General features: G+C 37.8%; 2 protein-coding genes across 4 annotated transcripts in view; one reads left to right on the forward strand and one right to left on the reverse strand.

The window, feature by feature from the left end:
* Positions 1 to 7,222, reverse strand: part of CEP290 (centrosomal protein 290) — a 56,683-nt gene extending 49,461 nt beyond the window's left edge. The window contains 10 exon segments of the mRNA XM_076334143.1: positions 213 to 395; positions 765 to 917; positions 1,846 to 1,899; positions 2,091 to 2,234; positions 2,610 to 2,656; positions 2,869 to 2,938; positions 3,704 to 3,781; positions 3,922 to 4,042; positions 4,660 to 4,716; positions 7,162 to 7,222. Coding sequence (XP_076190258.1) covers positions 213 to 395; positions 765 to 917; positions 1,846 to 1,899; positions 2,091 to 2,234; positions 2,610 to 2,656; positions 2,869 to 2,938; positions 3,704 to 3,781; positions 3,922 to 4,023 — 831 coding nt within the window. The 5' untranslated portion in view covers positions 4,024 to 4,042; positions 4,660 to 4,716; positions 7,162 to 7,222.
* A 39-nt stretch (positions 7,223 to 7,261) lies between these two features.
* Positions 7,262 to 20,140, forward strand: part of TMTC3 (transmembrane O-mannosyltransferase targeting cadherins 3) — a 36,212-nt gene continuing 23,333 nt past the window's right edge. Inside the window, exons 1-5 of one of the 3 annotated variants that reach the window (XM_076334094.1) lie at positions 7,262 to 7,329; positions 15,281 to 15,384; positions 16,227 to 16,339; positions 16,936 to 17,152; positions 18,765 to 18,983. In XM_076334094.1, the coding sequence (XP_076190209.1) occupies positions 16,964 to 17,152; positions 18,765 to 18,983 (408 nt within the window). In that variant the 5' untranslated portion in view covers positions 7,262 to 7,329; positions 15,281 to 15,384; positions 16,227 to 16,339; positions 16,936 to 16,963. Of the gene's footprint in view, positions 7,330 to 7,587; positions 7,666 to 15,280; positions 15,385 to 16,226; positions 16,340 to 16,935; positions 17,153 to 18,764; positions 18,984 to 20,140 lie in introns of those variants that run through there. The other 2 variants (XM_076334085.1, XM_076334103.1) reach the window with 2 other exon arrangements.

Below are 20,140 nucleotides of genomic sequence, written 5' to 3' on the forward strand. Positions count from 1 at the left end.
ATGACTAACATTTTGTACAAAAAAATTTTGTGATCTGCAGTCAAGTTTTAAAATTTGCACCAAATTTAAAGATCATACTACGTTTAGGGAGTGTTATTTCAGTAGAGCATGTATTTTTAACTGGATATGTTGAATGTTTTTTAATTTGAGCTAAAATATGAAAATACACCATAAACCTAAAAAAAAATTACATTCAATGAGTCAGTTCTTACTTGAAATTTGTACTGTTCTTTCTCTTTTCTTAACTGATCCATAACAGTATCAGATTGTTGCACAATTAGTTTCATTTTGTTATATTGATCAGTCATCTTCTCCATTTCTTGCACTGATTCCTCAAGATTCTTCCTCATTTCTTGGTTTTGAATGTCTAACTTTTCATTAGCTTCAGTCAAATTCTGCAAAATTAAAGAAAAAGCTGCTTTTAAAAAGTGCACATCTTAATACCTGAAGAAGCACTAATTGATAGCTACCTTAAATGTAAGACTTGAAAGTCTTACATGAAATTAGCACAGAAGACAGTATTTCACCTCTAGATCACCAATTTCAACAAATCCTAACAGCAAATAGAAGACACATCTTCCATTGCCAGTAACTTCATTACCTCTGCCAGATTCACAGATGCAGAGTATATGCATCACAGAATCCAACTGCGTTACGAATTCCCTTACTCCACAAGACTTGATCTGTAAATTGACATAGCTTTGTGAAAAACACTATTGTTAGTAACAGTCTAGTAAATACTCAATAGCATGCATAGATTTTACCTGAATTTCATCCAAATACCGGACAAGCTCATAGTTCTTTTTGGACAACTGTGACCTGTAATCAGAATCCTCTCCTCTTCGTAACAGAATTGTTTCTTTTTGAGAATCTATTTGCCTCTGATAGTCAACTACATCCTGATGCAATTGTTCATTCTGCACAGAAAGCAATCCAAACTTAAATCTATTTTGAAGAGTTGAAGACAAAGTTGTTGCTTTTCTAGCAAGCTAACACAAAGAGCTAAGACAGTCAAAACCCATCCAAATTCCTACAGTCTGCTTTTAAAAAACTTAGAAGTCTCACCTTTTTCTTTATGCGTTTTTTCTTCAGATTAAAAAGGAGAGAACAAGACCAAGAGAACAAAGCATGAAAATATTAGAAATTATCTTTGCTTTAGGAAGACTAAATAGGAATCAACATAGAGACAAAATAAAATAGAGTTTTCTATATACCTGTGCATGCATGTACATACATACACACACATATGTAAAAGGGCATTTTGAGGAATGATTCTCAAGGTTTTCCTCCAGGACATTAACTTTTGCTGTCTGTTTTATTCTCTCAGAGGCCAAGATTACAGGTATTTTCTAAAAACAGCTATAAAAAATGTTTCAAGAGAACAAATTAAAAAAAAATTCTAGTAATAATGTTAACTCTATCTTTGCATTTATTGTTATATTAACTTTTGACTTTTTATAATTTTATTTTAACCAATCAGACAATCTTAGCAAAAGCAGCAAGCATAAATCGAATCCTGTCTAATATCTACCAAATCTATTTGTCAATAGTATTTAAGAAAAATACTAAAAAATCAAAACACAAAATCCAGACAAAATTAATGCACAGTAGGACTATGTAAATTCAAATGTAGACACCTCCTGACCTCAATTAACTAAGTTTCATTGGAGCAGACGTAATATATGTTTGCTAAGTGTGATTAAAATTCCATATTCTCTTTGTACCAGTAACCAGGAAATGTTCTAAAACAGAATTAAACATCATGCCACACCAAAGATTATAAATACAGAAAGCTAATAATATAAAGTTAAAAATACAGTAAATCAGCAATAATTCTTTACTAACCTCTCTCCTTAATTTGATGTTTTCATTTTCGGCATCTTCATTTCGAAGAGCAAGCTAGAACAAGATGGAAAACCTTTATAGGTATCACTAACACCATAAACTATGAAAACAAAGAACTCCAGAAACAAAATAGAAAACAAATGCACAGTGGTTTTTTTTATTTCAGAGGCTCTTTTCAGAACATCGACTTTTCAAAAGATGTGCCAGAACAGCTTTGAGAGATATCAAGCTGAAGTCCTTCTTACCTGTTCATTCACTTTCTTCTCTTTTTCCAATTCTTTTTCTATATCTGTTAACTGTCTCTCTTTTTGTTCTAATTGTTTTTCCAGTTGGCGGATCTCATCACGCAAAAAACGAGTATCACGACCACCAGCAGATCTTTGTGCCGTCTTAAGAGCATTAAAATAACATTATAAATATATTACAGTTCTTCAAAATAGAAAGAACTAAAAAAACAAAGCAGATGCTAAGACTAACGTTCCTGGTGTTCAGGAAAAGCAGCAGGAAGGGCTCACTAGCTTCTTTCAACAAAACCCAGAAATCTAAAAATAAATGGGATTTATTCAAGTATAAAAAAAATTCATTGTACATACAGCTCTTTGCAAACCTGAGGCTGGTGAATATTCAAAAGCCAATAAAAGGTATTAACTAAAATGTATGGCTATTACATCTCTTTACTAGATTAAAATACGAGTCTAAAAAACCTCATTAACCCCCCCCCCACCAAACAGCACTCTATAAACTAACAAAATTTTAAAACATACCTCTAATTCATTTTGAAGTTTCATCACCTTTGTTTTAAATTGATTTTCTGTTAAAATAGAACAGATATAGTGAATTACCCAACAAGGTAAAAAGTACATAGAACAACAATGGTTAACCTTAGTCTTTAAATATTTGGCTTCACTGAAGCAATTGACTTCAGAGCAGTTGGTATTTTATTCAGTTCCCTAAACTTAAAAAAAAACCCTAAAAAATACATTTAACAAATAATTTAGGAACAGCATAAAAAGGCTTGCTTACCGCATTTGGCTTGCTCTTCCCCAGCTTTTTCAACTTCTTCTAGTGCCAGCTCTACCTCTTGAGCTTTCATCTGGGAAAAAATGTGTAGTAAACAAAGAAGAAATATTTACTACGAACATAAATTAAAAGATTGTTCTATAGACCTCATGTTTAAAATGATGAAAATGTTTACAAAAGATCATCGATTTTCTCCCTTTAAACAAATGAATCCACTCCCATTTTTCCCCGTGCTGACAATTAAGAAGTTCAGATTGTTGCAATATCTTCTTTAGTAATTTATTCTACAGGGCTACCTACATATTCAAAAGCATACTGCTGAGAATTAAAAACAGTAAAAAAGCCTCTCTAAAACCAATGTGCTAACCTATGCTGCTGTTAATTCTTCCTTTCAGTACATTCATGAGTAAATACAAGAAAGTATGATAGATTTAGAGGATCAGTTTTAGGATGGCGATGTTTCTTCATTCATGGTGACATTTTTATTTACTCTAAAACATCAACCTACCACAAAAACTTCTATTAAAGTTAAAATCATTACCAATAACTTACAACATTAACCAATTTTTGAGATATTTGTTTGCATTTTCCATCTATAAAACTAAGGTTCCTTAACTATATAACTATGTTAGTCCTATTCACTTCCCACTGCTACATGCCATAATCCCAACAGTGACAAGCAGATACTCTGGTGCAAGCATACATTTGGCATATAAATGCTCTTAGGAGTAACCAGTGTGCTCAATGCAAGGAAAAAAAAAAGTAATGATGCTTTCATTTAAACAAAAAATAAACAAATGCATCTGCAGAATTGTAGGAAGTGAGGATTAATACAAACCTTCATTAGTGACTGAGTAATTTTAAAAAGGTGTATCAGTTGTTCCGGCGTTTCAGTTTTTAAGTCTTTCCCATCAACCTAAGGAAAGAGACAACAGTGTTTTTATACAAATATCAATGAAATCCACAAAATAAATCATTTGTGTATGTGAAGCACCAGAGACAGTTTAGGGAAGAATGCATAACAAAACCCTTATGTTCTGTTTTCCCCTTGAGTACCTTGGACATGGTCTCCAGCAGTCTGTTCGCTAGTTCGTCTTGACGAGGCAGAGCATCTGGATCAACTTTCATAAGCTTCTTCCAATCTAAAATGGGTGCCATACTGAATTTGTAATTTTTCCTGGAACAAAAATTGAAATAACAACTATCAGACATGATCAGTGCCAATCAATTTTATGTCAAATGATTCAAACAAGGCTGGCCACTGAACCACACAAGATGATTCTAATAACTGTATTGATTTTGTAACACTGATTAACACTGTGTTCACATTTTGGTCTACTGCAAACAAGGAGACTATAGTAAAACCATGTTTTCTTTAAGTTAAAAATTACATCATGCATACTCAATGAATTTGTGACACTAACAGTGAAGATCACAACACATGAAACCTCTATTTTAACTTTAATATCCTTCTTTTCCTCCCCACCTCTCAATACGGTATTTTTATGTTAATGAACAAACACAGCCTGATGCCCTTTGAACCAGCCCTTGTAGGATAAGCATCTCCTTACAGTCACAAAATCATTATTTCTAATATTTAAAACACAACCAACACCTGCTTTAGTTTGATACTATAAGCATCCACTTGACATTCATTTCTAAGATATTAAACTCTTGCATTAAATATCTTTTCCTTTTGATTAGAATACTTGAATTGATAAAGGACAGTAAACAACCTGGAAACTGACAAAAATCTGATCAGAAAGTGGTGCAAAGTTTTGTTCTACTGCTTACCTACTGGTTGCTGTGGGCCACAGTGACTTCTCATATACCTGAAAGTCAATGGAGTATCTGAAAAAGGCAGAAGAGATTGGAAGTCTTGGATTATTCTATTCTCTGGTACTGTCTCTAGCCTTTATTATCAATATTTCAAAAATTAGATTCTGCAAAGTTTAAAACAGAACATTTTTTAATCTACCTACTGCCCTAAATTATGAATAGGGCATAAATGGTTAAGAAAATTAAGAAAGAAAGAAAACTGACTAGAACATTAAATTAATTATTATTCAAAAAACTAATCATACAGCAGGAATATGTATTTTATAGAAAAAAAACGAAGCTCAATCAATAACTGTAACAATGCTCTATGCTGAGCATGATATTTTGAGATCTGTTCCATCATGCACCCTGTTCATCATTCAGCAGTTTAAAGACTCAACAATTGAAACTTCCTTCCTCAATGAAAGGCTGAACTGGTATTACTTTCCCAAAAAATATGCCTAAGCAGTCTGAAAGAAGAGCTCTAAGACTTTGAAATCCAGCTGTAAGCTTAAGGGAGGATAAAAATCAACCTTTCCTCACCTTTTCTGAATACATGAACTACTTGAGAGCTCCCCTATATTTACCATTTCTTCAGTGTTTGCTAAATGTTTTAGAAAACATGCATTCCATATAACCCATGACTTCATGAGGATAACATCATATATACATTTTTGCTTTTCTGCTTTGTTGTAGATGGCAAAGGAAAATACAAGAAAATCACATGCAGGCACAGACTGATCTTGGCACTCCTACTTCTTCAGTTAATTGAATACTACTTGATTTCATTAACATAGTTATTTAAGGGTTGTTTTTTAAAAAACATATTAATTTTTTCTTAAACAATGAGATGTAGGAATTATGGGTATGAAATGCCCGACAATCAAAACTATTCTGAAAGCAAATACACAACCTTATGACTGTCAATCTTTTCCTACCTTCCATCTTTCAAATCTCTTTTTCTCTTAACTTATAAAAGAATGTCTTAAGAAAGAATCAATCCTAAAATTTTATCCAAAAGGAGAGATATCTGTACATAAACAAAATAATCCAACTTGTTGGAAGACTAGCTATAGTAAGGTGTGGGGGGCACAACCTAAGCATACAGTATGTTCCACAGTATGTACATACTTAAGGACAATAAGAGAGAACTTATTTAATTGAGGAAATGGCCTCAAGTTGCGCCAGGGGAGGTTTAGATTGGATGTGAGGAAAAATTTCTTTACTGAAAGAGTGGTTAAACATTGGAACAGGCTGCCCAGGGAAGTGGTTGAGTCCCCATCCCTGGACGTATTTAAAAGACGAGTAGATGAGGCACTTAGGGACATGGTTTAGTGGGCATGGTGGTGTTGGGTCGACGGTTGGACTCGATGATCTTAGAGGTCTTTTCCAACCTCAATGATTCTATGATTCTATAATTCTAATTGAAGAGTTTTCCATCATAAAATTTAGCTGATCCCTTGCCCTCAACTAGAACCTGTTCTTTTGGTTGACAGATGATCTGTGTGGTGAGGCACTGAGATCATGGCTCTACAAAAAGTGTGAAATAGATGTGCATTTGACATTAGTTATCACAAGATTTTCTTGACTTACTCAAGTAATCAAACATACATAAAATGGCCAGATGTTACAAAGTTCAGCAAGGGCATAGAAAAGGAGGTCTGGTGGGCATGTTTAGGTACTGCCAGAATAACAATGTCCTGTGCTGCCCATGTAAAGAGGCAGCTAAGCTGCCATGCAGATACCTTACCATCACAGTGAAATTAAGCACCGGTAGAAACAGCTGTTCTTTTTCCGTACAGGTGTGTACAATGTGCAGCACAGAGTCATGTATACTTGAGCAAGACTGAATATGAAGAAGCAGCATAGTCATGTGGGAGATGTGCTCTGCTAACTCCGTATTAGTTTACCAAGACTAACCCAGCTTAAGCTACTTCTGATTTTCAAATTACACTACCCAGACTAGCTCTCATCTACTAGCTCTACAGAGCACTAGATCTTAACTACAAAGCCACAACCAAAATAGGATCTTGTGCAGGGTTCCTATTTTCTTCCAATCTGTATATCCCAGGCCCGGGAATGATACAGTGACAGACCGCGATCCCTCCAGGATGCTGCTGAGAGACAATTTGGCCTCCATTTCATCTGACTCTCCTGAATTAACAAATTGCCTTATTTTGCGTCCACCTTCATCGCGGGGCATAGCTGAGGCATCAATTTAGAACAGACAGAGCGGGCTGTAACCTTCTCCGGGCACCGCGCTGCGACGATGCCTGCGCCCGGACGCTTCTGCCTAGGACCCGCGGCCCCGCCTCGCTCCCGCCCCCGGTCCGGCTGCCCGCTGTCCGCGGCGCGCCTGGGGGAGCGCGGACCGCCCCGGCCGGCGGCAGCGCAGAGCGCAGCGATCTTGGCCTCCTTCCTCAAAGCAGCGCCGCGCCCACTCGCGGCCGCCGGGCACCCCCCGCCCCTCGACCTCACCGCTCCCCGAGGACGGCGTTGGCGGCGGAGGCCGCTGCTAGGCGACGCCATCAAACTCCCCCGCCGGCTCCGGTCCCGGGGACCCGGATACTCGTGGGTGCGGAGAAAGTCAACACTCCCGCGGCACGACAGGCCCCACGGTGCCAGCCGGACGCTCCCAATCCCGAGGTACTGCACGGCGACACAGCGGGGAGACGGGCGGGGCAGGGTGCGATTCTGCTCGGGTCAACCGTTTCACCATGGCAACGGCGCTGGGCCGCAACCCAGCTGGCGGCGGACTGCGTGTCCCAGCGTGCCGTGCGGCTCCCCTGGGACCACAGCTCCCGGCATGCCTCGGGGCCTGCCCTCCCGGGACGGGGAGGGGGGGGCGGTTTCCCGACATCCTTTGGCGGTCGGAGGGAGGTGGGGAGTGCCGTGCGCGTGCGCCGTGACTGGCGGCGGCGGCGGAGCGAGCTGTGGGTGGCGGCGCTGGTAGCGGTGAGGCCGTTTCCTCCGCGGCCTCAGGTAGGGCGGGCAGCGGTGGGCTGGGGGCTCTTCCGCCGCAGACGGGATTTGGGGGGGGGGTGTTGGGTCCGGCGTAGCTGCTGCCCGCGGTAGTTTCCCGCGGCGGCGGGTGGTCCTCTCTCCCCTGGCCGTGCATGCCGGGCCTCATCCGTGAGCCCTCCGCGCCTGCTGAGCGCCGGGCTGCGGTGCGACCTCGGTCCCTGGCCACGCTTCCGCGCCGCTTGAGCGGGGCACGGGCCCGCGCCCCGGCTCGGCCCGCTCCTTTCCTCAGGCTTCCTGGCGGCGGCCGCTTGCCCGGCCCCCTCCGCCCCCCACCCTGGCCCTACGTTTCCTGCCTCGCCCCAGGGCTGCGGGCAGCGTGCTCTTTCCCGCACGACCGGCTGACTGGAGGGCTGCAGCACTGCCCAGCTGTGCATGTGCTTCATGTGTAAGTACGTAATAGTCGGGGCCCAGAAGATAGCTTGCGGAGCAGTACAGAAAAAGATCACATCTATAAACTACTCGGATCCATTGCGTACTGGTGGCCAGCGAGGAAGTCTGAGCGTTGGTAGATGGCCCAAAAAGTTTGGGGTCCTGTGTTTTAGCTAAATGGGTGTGAGCATATCTCTTCAAATAAAAAAGGAAAACCAGCAACCACTTGAGGCGTGTGTATATCTTTGTATTCATTCAGCAGCTGTGGAGAGCTGAAGATGATTTGTTTTTTATTTCTAAATGGAGAGAGAAAGGTGATCATAATGTCATCTTTGGACACTTGCCTTTTTCTGGATTATTCATTGTTTTCTCTTTCTTTGCTATCTCTTGATTATTGTTGATATTTAATGAAGGCTGACAAAGACGCAAGATGCTTGGCACTCCTTATAGTTATGTAACTTGGTCCAGTCATGGCATAACTCTTAATTCTTGATTGAAAGTAGAGACTTTTATACATCATCCAGAGATGGGTTAATTACAGCTCTGTGTTGGGTAAGAAAAGCAAAGTTTGTAGATAGGGAAGGGAAAGAGACTGTTTTATATTTCATGAATGGAAAATGTTACTAAAAATAAAATTCATTCTGGTTAAGTGTAAAACAATGATTTCTTAGCAGGATGGACTTTTATAGGTAGAGCAGGTGGTCCACAGAGAATAATGCTGCCTTGCTACAAGATGAGCTTTCAGGAAATGGATCCACCTGTGATACAGAAAATAAAATAATCCATTGATGTAAGGATGCTTTTGAATAGGAACTTTTTTTGTTAACCTGATGAAGAGGATAAAAAAAGCTGTTAAGGCTAGTATAGCTATTTAATGTACTTTATTTAATGTGCTTCAGCTTTTTTTTGAGTATTGTTCTGTATCAACAGAAAATACGCTATTACATATACTGGTAGTGAAACCACATCTAGGTTATAATTGTGTAGTGCAGCTAGTAAAGAATATTGATGCAGAACTAAAGGGAATTTTGAGGTGGGCGTGAAAACTTCCAAAAGTGAAAAAAGAGTGAAAAGAATGGAAGTATTAACACACACAAAATGAGAAAAGGTTTAAAATACAGAATAACTTAGAGCAAGTGAATTAGTTTTTCTTTTGTTCTGTGTCACATCTAATTGTGTGACAGACTTTGTATAAGTGGATCTTCTTTTAGCGGGAATACGCTTGTAGTTCTGGAGCCAAAGAACATTTTAGCTCCATAGTACACGGCTTGACCTACCCTGGTAGAAAAGTTAGGCATCCATGTTAAACAACAGTTTTGATAACAGTATGCCATTTCAAAGACCTAATACAAAAACTGCAACATGAAAGACCTCATGGAATGTTATTAAAAATACCACGAGAAGTCATATACAGATCAAGCATACTAAATAAGGACATGCATAGCAGAGTCTAAAGGCTGTCTTTTCAGCTTATGCCACCCATGTAGCTTTTGTTCATTTATTCTTTGGCGTTAACAAACATGCAGTTTCTGCTGTTGTATTTCTAGAACACTGAGAGTGTTGATCAGCATTATTTTAGAGACACTATTTTTGCATTGGTGTCCTATGAGGAATGAAATCACATTTTATGTAGTTACTCTAAATATAAAAGTTATTATTTTGTTACTGTTTGAATGTAGCAAAAAAACCCCAAAAACAAAACCAACAAAAACCCCACAACCCCTAAAGGTTTGACTTTGAAGTGTGAGATCCTATTAATCATTTTAAGGTATAAAATACCTTAAAATACAAACCATACCGATGTGGTATGTATTTCAACTGACTGTTGCACCAATTGCATTGAACATATTGAAGTTAAACCACCAGCTAAACCAGTATCTTCATCTCATCCATTTTTAAATTGTTTTATGTTTTGATCCTTGTTTGTAACAAGAGTACCCTAAAATGTCCCGAGTGTTAGTTCAGCTGCTTGGTTGCGAGCAAGCTCTTCAGTCTTCCCCCAGGGAATCTTTCCTCTGGCCTGCAACACAGTGTTCTGACTCCATGTCAGAACTGACATTCCTCATCTAGTTGATCCTTCAGAACTGTATGAAGAGAAGGCTGAGGGCCATTGCCTTGCTGGGGAATGAAGAGTACTTCAGATTAGTCCCATTGCTTTTCATCCTGTAGTATTTGTAGAGGAAGGTTGCCACAATAAAACTTTTCTTGTTATCTTGCTGAGATCCTAGAGCAGAATAAATATAAAAGGGGAATCCAGGCATGTTTTGCATTCTTCCTCCTCCCATCTTCCCAAATACTGTTTGCCTTCTCCTGTATGAGATTCAAGCCCAATCATTTGAATCTCAGCTGTGCATCTAAGTTGTTTCATACTGGAGTTGTACCTTAGAGTGACATTTTTGAGAGAAGACAAATTTAAAGGCTGTGTTCAAAAGGGGCAACAGAAACAAAATACTGATCTCTTTCTGTCATTAAACACTTGTATCAAGTCAGCAGAAAGAATATTCAATTTAGTCAAAAATAAAGAAAGGGTAGCAATTAGACAAGACAAATTAGGACACTAGCAGAGCCTCAGAAGCTGAATTAAAATGCCATTTTTAAGTGACTATACTACTGGGTTTGGTAACCCATTGTATATATCTCTGCTGATACTCATCAATTCAGCCACCAGCTTGATGCTCACCTGTTTAAAAATAAACATAAATCTAGGAATGGTTTTAACAGTTCTTTGTTTTCTTCTACCTTTGATAATTTGATGGTTTTCTGTGTGAACTGTAAATATGTTTTAAACAGTTCAGGACCTTCAGTGGTTATCAAAGTACATGTCTCCAGAGTAAATGAGATGCACAACTATTTTTTGGCAGCTCCTTTGTGTATGTCTGTCTCTTCACTGGCTTTAGAACTCCAAACAGGAGAGTGGGAAGCCCCCATTTTATGATTAGGTATGTGCATAAATGTTCATTAGTTTGTTTTCAAAGCTTTTCAAGAAACTGCCTGATCTGTACACAAATTGCCTGTTTTTTGTTTCCAGCAGCCTAATTAATATAACACAAAATTAAGTCCTTGAGATTTACATAATAATTACGCTTCACATTGCAAAGCGCTGTTTATCAAAGTGACTCTGTGGAGTTACAGGCTCTGTTGCCTCACTGATGCTTACATTGTCATCTCCAGAGAACTGTTGCAGTTTGATTATGGTTGAAAATGTTAACATCTTGGTATGACTGAAAAGTGTCAGGTTTATTTTTAATATCTACGAATATTTAATAAAGTGTGAATGAAAATATTCTCCAAATACGAGATTAAAAAAAAAATTAATCTTTAGATTGTAGTAACTAATGTTCTGTTATGGACAGTCAATAAGGTGAATTTTAAAAAAGTTTTCTGACAGCTTGAACTGACTTTCAAAATACTGACTGTATCAAAAGCTGCAAATATCAATAATGTGTCAATTATGCTGAGTATTTTCAGGAGTAGTAAGAGCTTTCATACAAAAGCTGGAACAGGTTGAAACTTTGCAATTGGGACATCTGTTTCAGATGAATTTTAATGATCGCATTTGTTCCTGTCAGTTTCTGTAGAAATCCCGAGCAGGATTAGGTGGATTGTACAAGCTTTTTCCCATACAGAAGTGCCATGGTTTTCAAATTCTCTGTTACTGCCCATGACTTTTCTTTTAAAGAAGAAAGTGACTCACATAGAACATTCTCTTTGAAGTAGGCTTCATTGGAACAGAAGTTATTAGTGGTCTTCAGGGTATAAAAGAGGCAAGTGCCGTTACCCAGTAGAAGAAAAGTTTTAAATGTATGTTTAAGTTCCTAAAGTTAGGTAGTAAGATGTGTCTAATCAACACAAACATATTTGCCTCCTGTAAGGGTCTGTTGTTGATGTAAGGTGGCAGATAGCTAATTATGGAGTGCTAAATAGCTGTTGCATATTTAGGGTTGCAGCTGTATTCCTTCCTAAATATATAACTTGGTAATTTTTCCTAAATTCATATGGGCAGAAAATGGCTCCCACATTCCCAAATCTCCCAACCAAGGACACTCTTAGAACATCATTACGCATTTTTTTATTTGTGTTGAATTTTTTGTGCAGACTACTATTATTTTGCAGTATGCGGTGCTAAACTGTCTGTAGTGTCATGGATTTGGTAGTGATTGTAGAGAAATATTTTGTTTTCCTACTTTTAGAAAAGAGTTTGGGGTTTGGGTTTTTTTGGTGTGTTTTTTTTTTTTTTCTTTTGTTATGTCTTACTCTTGACTGTAATTCTTGAAGGAGAAGACTGGATGAACTCGTAGAGGGTTCCCAACAAGTTGGAAGAGGAAAATAACTTACAAGCCAAACCTGCTTGAGAGCTCTGGTTCTTGTCTGTCCTTTCTACCTAATGTCTCTGTACACGCATGAAAACAGTACAGTGCAAAATGCAGATTTCTGTGTCAAACAGCTTGAGAAAATTAGACTAACAATCAGGTGTTTTGTACAGCTTGGGCATTCTGTTTTCCACAACTGGTGCTCATGATTGTGCGGTTTCTGTTTCGCAAGGCTTATCTTGCTGCTTATTGTTTTCAGCTGTATATTCTTCATGACATGTTCAGATATTGTTGTAAATTAAAACATCCAACAGAGATCTTCGTAATAAAGTATGTGTCTGTCCTGATTTCATCTAGTCAAGTGGGGGCTCTGTGGCTGTTCATAGACCACAAACTGGCAGCCATAGAGCCCAAGGGGTAGTTAAGGTATCTGATGGGCAGACTTACAAGCTGAGAAAGTAGCAGGTAGGTGAAATGAAAAAATAACTTGAGGGACAGTCAATCTGTTTACATGTGTTGGAGCAGTCACTGATGTGGTTCTCCATCACAGCAAGCCTGTATTAACAAACAAGTTGTTAGGCAGCGTGTTTTACAGGTATTTATGAATACACCCATCACTGGGAGTGGTGAAGTACTGGCACTTGCAAGACCATACTTGGATTGATAGCAAATTTCAGTATGCCTGTTGGGCAAGAAGGGGAATATACCCACTCACCATGACTCACTTGAGGAGCCCAATCATACCAAGGCTTCAGCAGCCTCTTGCACATCTGTGATCTATGAGGTTCTCAGTCTTGCATACTCCTTATATGGCTTTTTACTTTCCAACACCAAACTGATAACAGATTAGTTGGTGTGAAAAGAGTGTTGGCTGCCAAATAGCAATTGCTGTTTTCCACCGAGATTAATGGCAGACATACTTTTGCCTGGCTTACCAAGTACAGATGAGCTTTTATAAGTCTCCCTCTGTTTTAGTCTTGCATTCTCAACATGTTGATGATCATTCCAGGTTTGAAGCTTGGAGTTTGGTGGTGGACCCAGCTGTAGTAGCAAATAGGAAGTAGTAGTTCTGATGGTGAGCCTTCCTCAAAATCTGCCTTGTTATGCTAACAAAAAAGACCGCAAAAACATCTTTTCCATATTTATGCTTTATTTCAGCAAGAACTTTAAACTGCCCTGTAATCAGACCAGGTGGAAAAAGTAATTTTCCTAAATTTATGTATCTTTACAGTATATTTCAGGAAAATAAAACCTTAGAATGCCAGAATGCAAGTCAGAAGTAGTAAAGTATCTGTGCTACAGTTTTGTGCAATCTACAGATTGTACGTGGCCTTGCATTTCCCATTTTTCTTTTTGTGCTTGCTCTGGAAGCAGATTGCTGGAAAATGGGGGCTCTTCCGGATTTCCATTGTGCCCGTCTGTTGCCAAGAGCTACTGGTGCTTTTGCACACCACAGAAATTTGAGAGGCGTATGGTGTGATGCATTTGAGGTTACCAAGCTTGGCACAGTTCAAGCCGTGTGTTGTGTGACTTGCTGCTAAAACCAGAACAATGCATTTTTTTGCATATGTTCATTCCTTACAGTAAATTTAGTAAGCTGTTCAGAATTGCTTGGAGTGTCTGTGGCTCAAATACTTGTCTTGAAAGACCAAATTATAGCCATGTATTTGCAATCATATCTGTGATTGAAATGTGGATGTAAAGGAGAGGGCGAATTGCAAATTAAAAAATTGTGATGTTGAAGGTGAATTTTTTTTCTGGAGTTCTCAAACAGGTTTCTCTGATGGTGGGCTAGCCACTTAAACCTGACTTGGATGTGGCTAAAATCATAACTTCTTCATGCCTGAGAGTTCCTTTTCATTCAAATGAAAACAGTATTTTCCCTACAGTTGGCATGTAGGTAAATGTAGCTCTGTCAGGGAACAGCATGGTCAGTAGTAATGTAAAATTAGAGTTCTGGGTGGAAGAAATACTAAAAATTCAGAGCAAAAAGAAAGGCTTGTGAAAGCATCAGTATTGCCTAGGAATAAGGGATAAGTAAAGTAGCTGTCTTGACATATATTCTGTGTAGGGAAAGAAAAGTAAAAACCTACAAAAAGTAGTTGAGGACCTTGCAATTAAGGTTGGTTGAGCTTTTCATTTTGATAGGAGGCTATCTTTAGGAATCTATCTTTTTTTTTTTTCCCTAGTTGGGTAGTAGTAGCTGTTTCTGAAATAGGGTTGTTAAAGAATTACCTCAGAGTTACTCTTTGATATGTAAAGCAGTATCTGCAAGGGCTTGCTGCTTCAACCAATATAGTAAAACTTATATTGTTAATAAAGAAGTCTCAAGTCACCAAAAATCTACTCACCTTGTGATGCTTTTTCTTAAAGGGTGAATTTAAATAAATCTTACGGTTGGTTCTGCGTGGCAATATTATCTTGTCCCATTAATTTTTGAAACACAGTATTTTAAAAATGTAGGCTTGTATGTTGGAAAATCACTACATGTTTGTTGTAGGTTCTTTTCAGGTGTTACTGCTTTTCAGTAGAACTAAGTGAACTTCAAGAAGTAGGAAGGGCACTGTTCAGAAGCTGTTGCAAACACGGAATTTCAAACTCTGTTTCTAGCAGGGTGAGAAACAGCAGTTTCTTCTCCTCCGCGTTCTTTGGGGGGGAAACCAAAAAACTTTGGTGAATTGAAGTTCAAAAGTGGGCTGTCTTTTCATGTATTCCTGCAGTATGCTTTGTTTTCTTTTTTTAATAAGATTTCTCTGGCTGCCAAGAAGACCATAAATATGTTCAGACTTAATCTTGGCTTAGTGTTTTAAAGTACCGTGATCCAGCCTGGCAAAAAGATGTAGCAGCATCCTTTAACATTTAACATTGTTTTTTTTCCTTTTTTTTATTACAAGGGTGGTGGCAGCTTTGAAAAAAGGCTCGCTCTTGGTTGAAGTTAACACCAATAGCCAATGCTCCAAGCACTACAAAATCAAAAAAAACACTTCACTGCCATTATGTGAGTAACACTGAATGGATTAGTTTGATTCCTTTTAAATGATCTTTGTCCTGGTTTTTAGTTTAACTGCACCTGCATCTTGTTGAACATGTATTCCTTCCTGTACCACTGCTCTTTTACCACTAGTTGTGGTAGGTGATTGTCATGCTCTCAGGCCCAGGCTGCAAACCACAATTGAAATTATCTGTCTGGATGAGATATCTCTATGGCCTTTTTTTAGAGGATAGTATACTTAAACCTGAACACAATTAAAAAAACCCAACAAACCAAAGCAAAAAAAAAAAAAATCACCAGCATTTCAGGGCTTAGGACAATAAAACAGACTATAGCTTCCAAATAACTCATCAGCTTTAATGTGTGAACCCTGACAGACATAAGGCTGGTGTTTTTACGTATTTATGGATTCACATTATCCAGCTAATATTAGCTGTTCTGTGTCCTTACAGATGTTACCCCTCTCTAGTTTTGGAGAAAATGCTATATATTTTTGTTCAGTCATCTCTCCTTTTTCTCAAAACTAAGTCAGTGTTCAACTGTCTGTAGCTTTTCAGTATCTTTGATCCCAACAATTGGCAGTAATTCATGCTGTGTCAACCAGTGGTCAAAAAGAATGCCTTTGACCTGTAGTTACCTTCTTATTCTTCCAAGACAGAACAGTGTTTTCAAACAACCCAATACATAGTAATTTCACCTTTTGATCAGGTCACCCATATATTATTTTTTAAATAATCATAAAACTGCTGTTTAATAATTTCTAGGGCTTAGGAAGTTTATGCAAGATGAGAAAAAATAATGTAAGATAAAGTTCATTTGTAGTGTCTTTGCATGCTATTTTTCTTTAGACAGGACTCATGAACATTCAGTGACATCAGAGCAATTGGCAGAGTTGAGAAAAAAAAGACCTTTTCATGAACTTCTGTGAAGAATGCAAATGAGCGAAGTGTGAGCTTCAATGGTAAGTTTTAACTTTTTATTATTACTAATGTCCTTCTTTACCTGTTCTTGAAGAACTTAATAAATATAGATGTTCAAGTTTCCCGTTTGTTCTTCAGGATGTTTGAAATTTGTTTTTTTTACTTGCTTTTGAAATATTTTGAGAAACACCTTTAAACCTAAAACCCATGAATAATTAACACACTGTCTGCCTTTTTGATAACTTAGTATTCTGTGTCAGTATGTTAAATTACTCAGGGTTCTAGAGAACTTAATTTTCATAGTTCTCCAGTTTGCAGCATTCACTTGAACTGCATAGCTGTGTGCTAAAACTACATCACAATTTATCATCAATCTTCTTTTTTTAGTAAAACATGAAATATAACAGTATATCCAGCTTGTGTGAGGGCTTTTTAGGGGTGAGACTTTTTAATGAGAGTATTTCTTTTAAACACTAAATTGTGTAAGACGGAGGAGACTTGAGGAAAGCTTTCTATCTTACTGATTTTTAGATATGTAGTGTCATTAACTTCTAAAATATTGGATGTCTTAATTTGACTTTATCAAGTTTAGCTTTTAACAAGTAAAACTATTCAAGTTTCTGTCCATATATTTCAGTTTTTGTCCATGAAAGCTCTTAGAGAAGATGGCTGATGTAAGCCTGAAGGAAGCAGCACTAATAGTTGGTGTGGTGGCAGCCTGCTACTGGAACAGTCTCTTCTGTGGCTTTGTTTTTGATGATGTTTCAGCGATTTTGGACAATAAAGATTTGCATCCTTCTACTCCATTAAAAAATCTGTTTCAGAATGACTTCTGGGGCACTCCAATGTCTGAGGTAAACTGCTTGTGAAACACTTTGAGGCATTTAGGAAATGGAAAAAAACCTTGCAGAGAGTATTTACACTTTTTTCCCCTAATGTTTTTTAACAGCAGAATAGTTTGTTTCTGATGGAATTTGGTGGTGCTAGTGTTTTGTACTATAAGATCAGGAACAGATGTTGCTTATATTCTTTCCCTTTGTTCAATAAAAGAACTTGTAAGAAAATGAAGTCATATATCGCGCTTCAAGATGCTGTGTTATCTAATTCCAGTATCAAAATTGGACAGCTCTGACCATTTTCCCTTCTCCTCCTGCAAAAGCTAGACATTGACATACATGGTTAGTTATTTCTAATTGCAGTCTGGAAGGAAAGATGACACTTTTAGGCGACAAAGCTAGAAGTTAGAGAATGGGTATTGAATCCCTTAAATTTATTTGAGTAAGTACGTTTATATGAATTCAGAGTTTTTGGTTTGTAGCCCGTGTACAGTGGCTCTATTTTTATCTGAAAAGCTGCATTGGCATTAAAGTTGTTGATAAACATTGTTAAATGGCAATGGCTAAAGGATGTACATATAGTTTAGAAAGTTACACATGCTGCCATTGCTGAGCAAATGGATAAAAATTCTCTGACAGTCATAGGTTTTTTGCCTATGAAGGCATTCCGCCTTGTAATCTTCTCTTTTCTTATGTCCATAACATACAGGGTTAGCTCCTTGTGAGATACTAATCATTAGCTCTACAAATAGACTTTGATACGTAATTTTCATATAACCCTGTAATGAAAGCTTCCAGTCTATTTTTTCAGATGCCATCTAATCCTGTAGTCATTGAGAGTAAGTGGGTTCCTAAACTCCTTTCAATTAGTATTTTTCGGCATGTTTTTACTCAAAAAAAAAAAAAAAAATCCTAACCATGTGGAGTGGGAGAAAGCCATCTCATTCAGTGTTAATTTTGCACTCAAAACCATCTGAAAGTCAGGTGAATTTTAACTAAATGAAGTCAGATTAATTTGATCGTTCATGACTTCTAAAATATTTTTTCCTATCTTGTGTTTTTGTCTGTCTGTCTGTGCAATTTGGTTCCCTGTACCTGCCCCCCAGTTTTTTCTCAGATATTCTTCCTATGTTTTACGGACATATTCAGCAAAATATCAACAGGCTGTGGGTTGACAAATGCATTTTGGAACAGGAACATGGTGTTAAGTGTAGTTTTTAAAAGGGTTTATGGATGGAGTAACTGGCGGCGTAGACATATTGAAAAAATGTAGATAATACATTAAACTGAGTGCACCAAATTTTTATAAAATGCTCATCTAAAACATGAAATGGCAGAATAATAAAAATATTTGAATAATACATTAAAACTATGTGGAAGTAGGAAAAATAGTCAGACAACTTCTGTTTAACATTTTAATTTTAAATCGAGTTTTCATTTAATTCACTAGATTTTTAGATTTTTTAATTTTTTTTTTGGTATTACTGATTTTCAGGTCTTTATTTTGAAGGTAGATGCCCGAGAATAGAGGGGGGGAATCATGTATGCATAGATTTTCAGAAAGATATTTTGGAGTAAAATTCCCTTTATAAGTTGGTGGTGACTGATTGATTGATTTGTTTTCTTTTAGGAGAGGAGTCATAAATCTTATCGTCCCCTTACCGTTCTTACGTTTCGCTTAAACTACTTGTTCAGCGAGTTAAATGCAGTTTCTTACCACTTCCTAAATCTGGTCTTTCATGTGGTGGTTTGTGTAGTGTTCCTCAAGGTCTGTAAGCTTTTTCTGGACAACAGAAGCAGTGTAGTTGCATCCTTGCTCTTTGCAGTGCACCCAATACATACTGAAGCGGTAGGTATAGCTGTGATGTGCTTAATTTGTTCAAGCTGTATTAATTAACTTTAAGTTTCATGTTTTTTGTATCTCTTTATATATTGTAACTCCAACAAGTGTGTGATTTTACTAGTGCTTACTCTGCCCTTTGCAGTGAGTGGTGGAGGTGACAAATTTTAATGCTTGGAGTTGTTTGGTATTCCATGCAGCTACTGAAAAATAATTAAAGAAACATTAATTTAGTTACTTAATAACTCAGGTCTCTGCTATGAATATTGGCTTTTATGATGGTGGCTACTTTAGCTTACATAGATATTTGTGTTCTGTGATGATTCATCCAGTATCATATTTTGCAAATACTATGAATACCTCTTAATTGATTTCCAGAATCGCTAAGCACTCCCCTCTAGCTAATCATCAAGTCTGTTCTGTCCACTTTCTTTTAGGCCAATACATCTATCTCAGCCAGGCTTTTTCTGGGATTGTTGTTGATATGCTACATCCAGCTTAGGGCCATTCTGTTTGAACCTTCCATTTTTGAACATACCTGATACAAGAAAGAGGAAATACATTTCTCACCTCTCATATTTACCTTCCCTTTGATTCTGAAGGAGTTTTTCACTGCTATGAAATGCATTATTTATACAAGCTGCCTGATTATATACTTTTTAATGGTCAACCAGGCTTGCAATGTTGTGGAGTAAAGAGAGTCTTGTGATCGCCATTCATTAGACTTGTTTCTGTTAGAAACACTGATAAAGCAGATCTGTGGAATTCTCTGCTGTTATTTCTGCACCACTTAGATTGGTTTTCCTAGATTCCAGTTCACACATGTTGCAAAGCCCATTCTCAGTCTCTTTTTTTCTTACAGTATTAGCTGATTTTCAGAAAACTGAAAATGTTTAAACCTTTTGCTTCTTTGGAGGTGTTATCCCACTTTTTTTTTTAAATGTGTTTTTTTCGGGGGGGAGGGGAGACATCTCTTGATATTAAGAAAATGAGAAGGGTTTGCTCTCACCTTATGTTGTATTTTTATGGCCCTGATTTGCTTGGGTAAAGAATTCACATCTCTTGTTCTCTAAAGACACAAATCCTTGTCAGTAGCAATTCAGTAGCCTGCATCTGTGTATTTTGAGCAAATCTTTACAGAAATTAAGTTCATGGTGTTTATAGTT

This window comes from Aptenodytes patagonicus, chromosome 1 (genome assembly GCF_965638725.1).
Source record: "Aptenodytes patagonicus chromosome 1, bAptPat1.pri.cur, whole genome shotgun sequence".
Taxonomy (NCBI): Eukaryota; Metazoa; Chordata; class Aves; order Sphenisciformes; family Spheniscidae; genus Aptenodytes; species Aptenodytes patagonicus.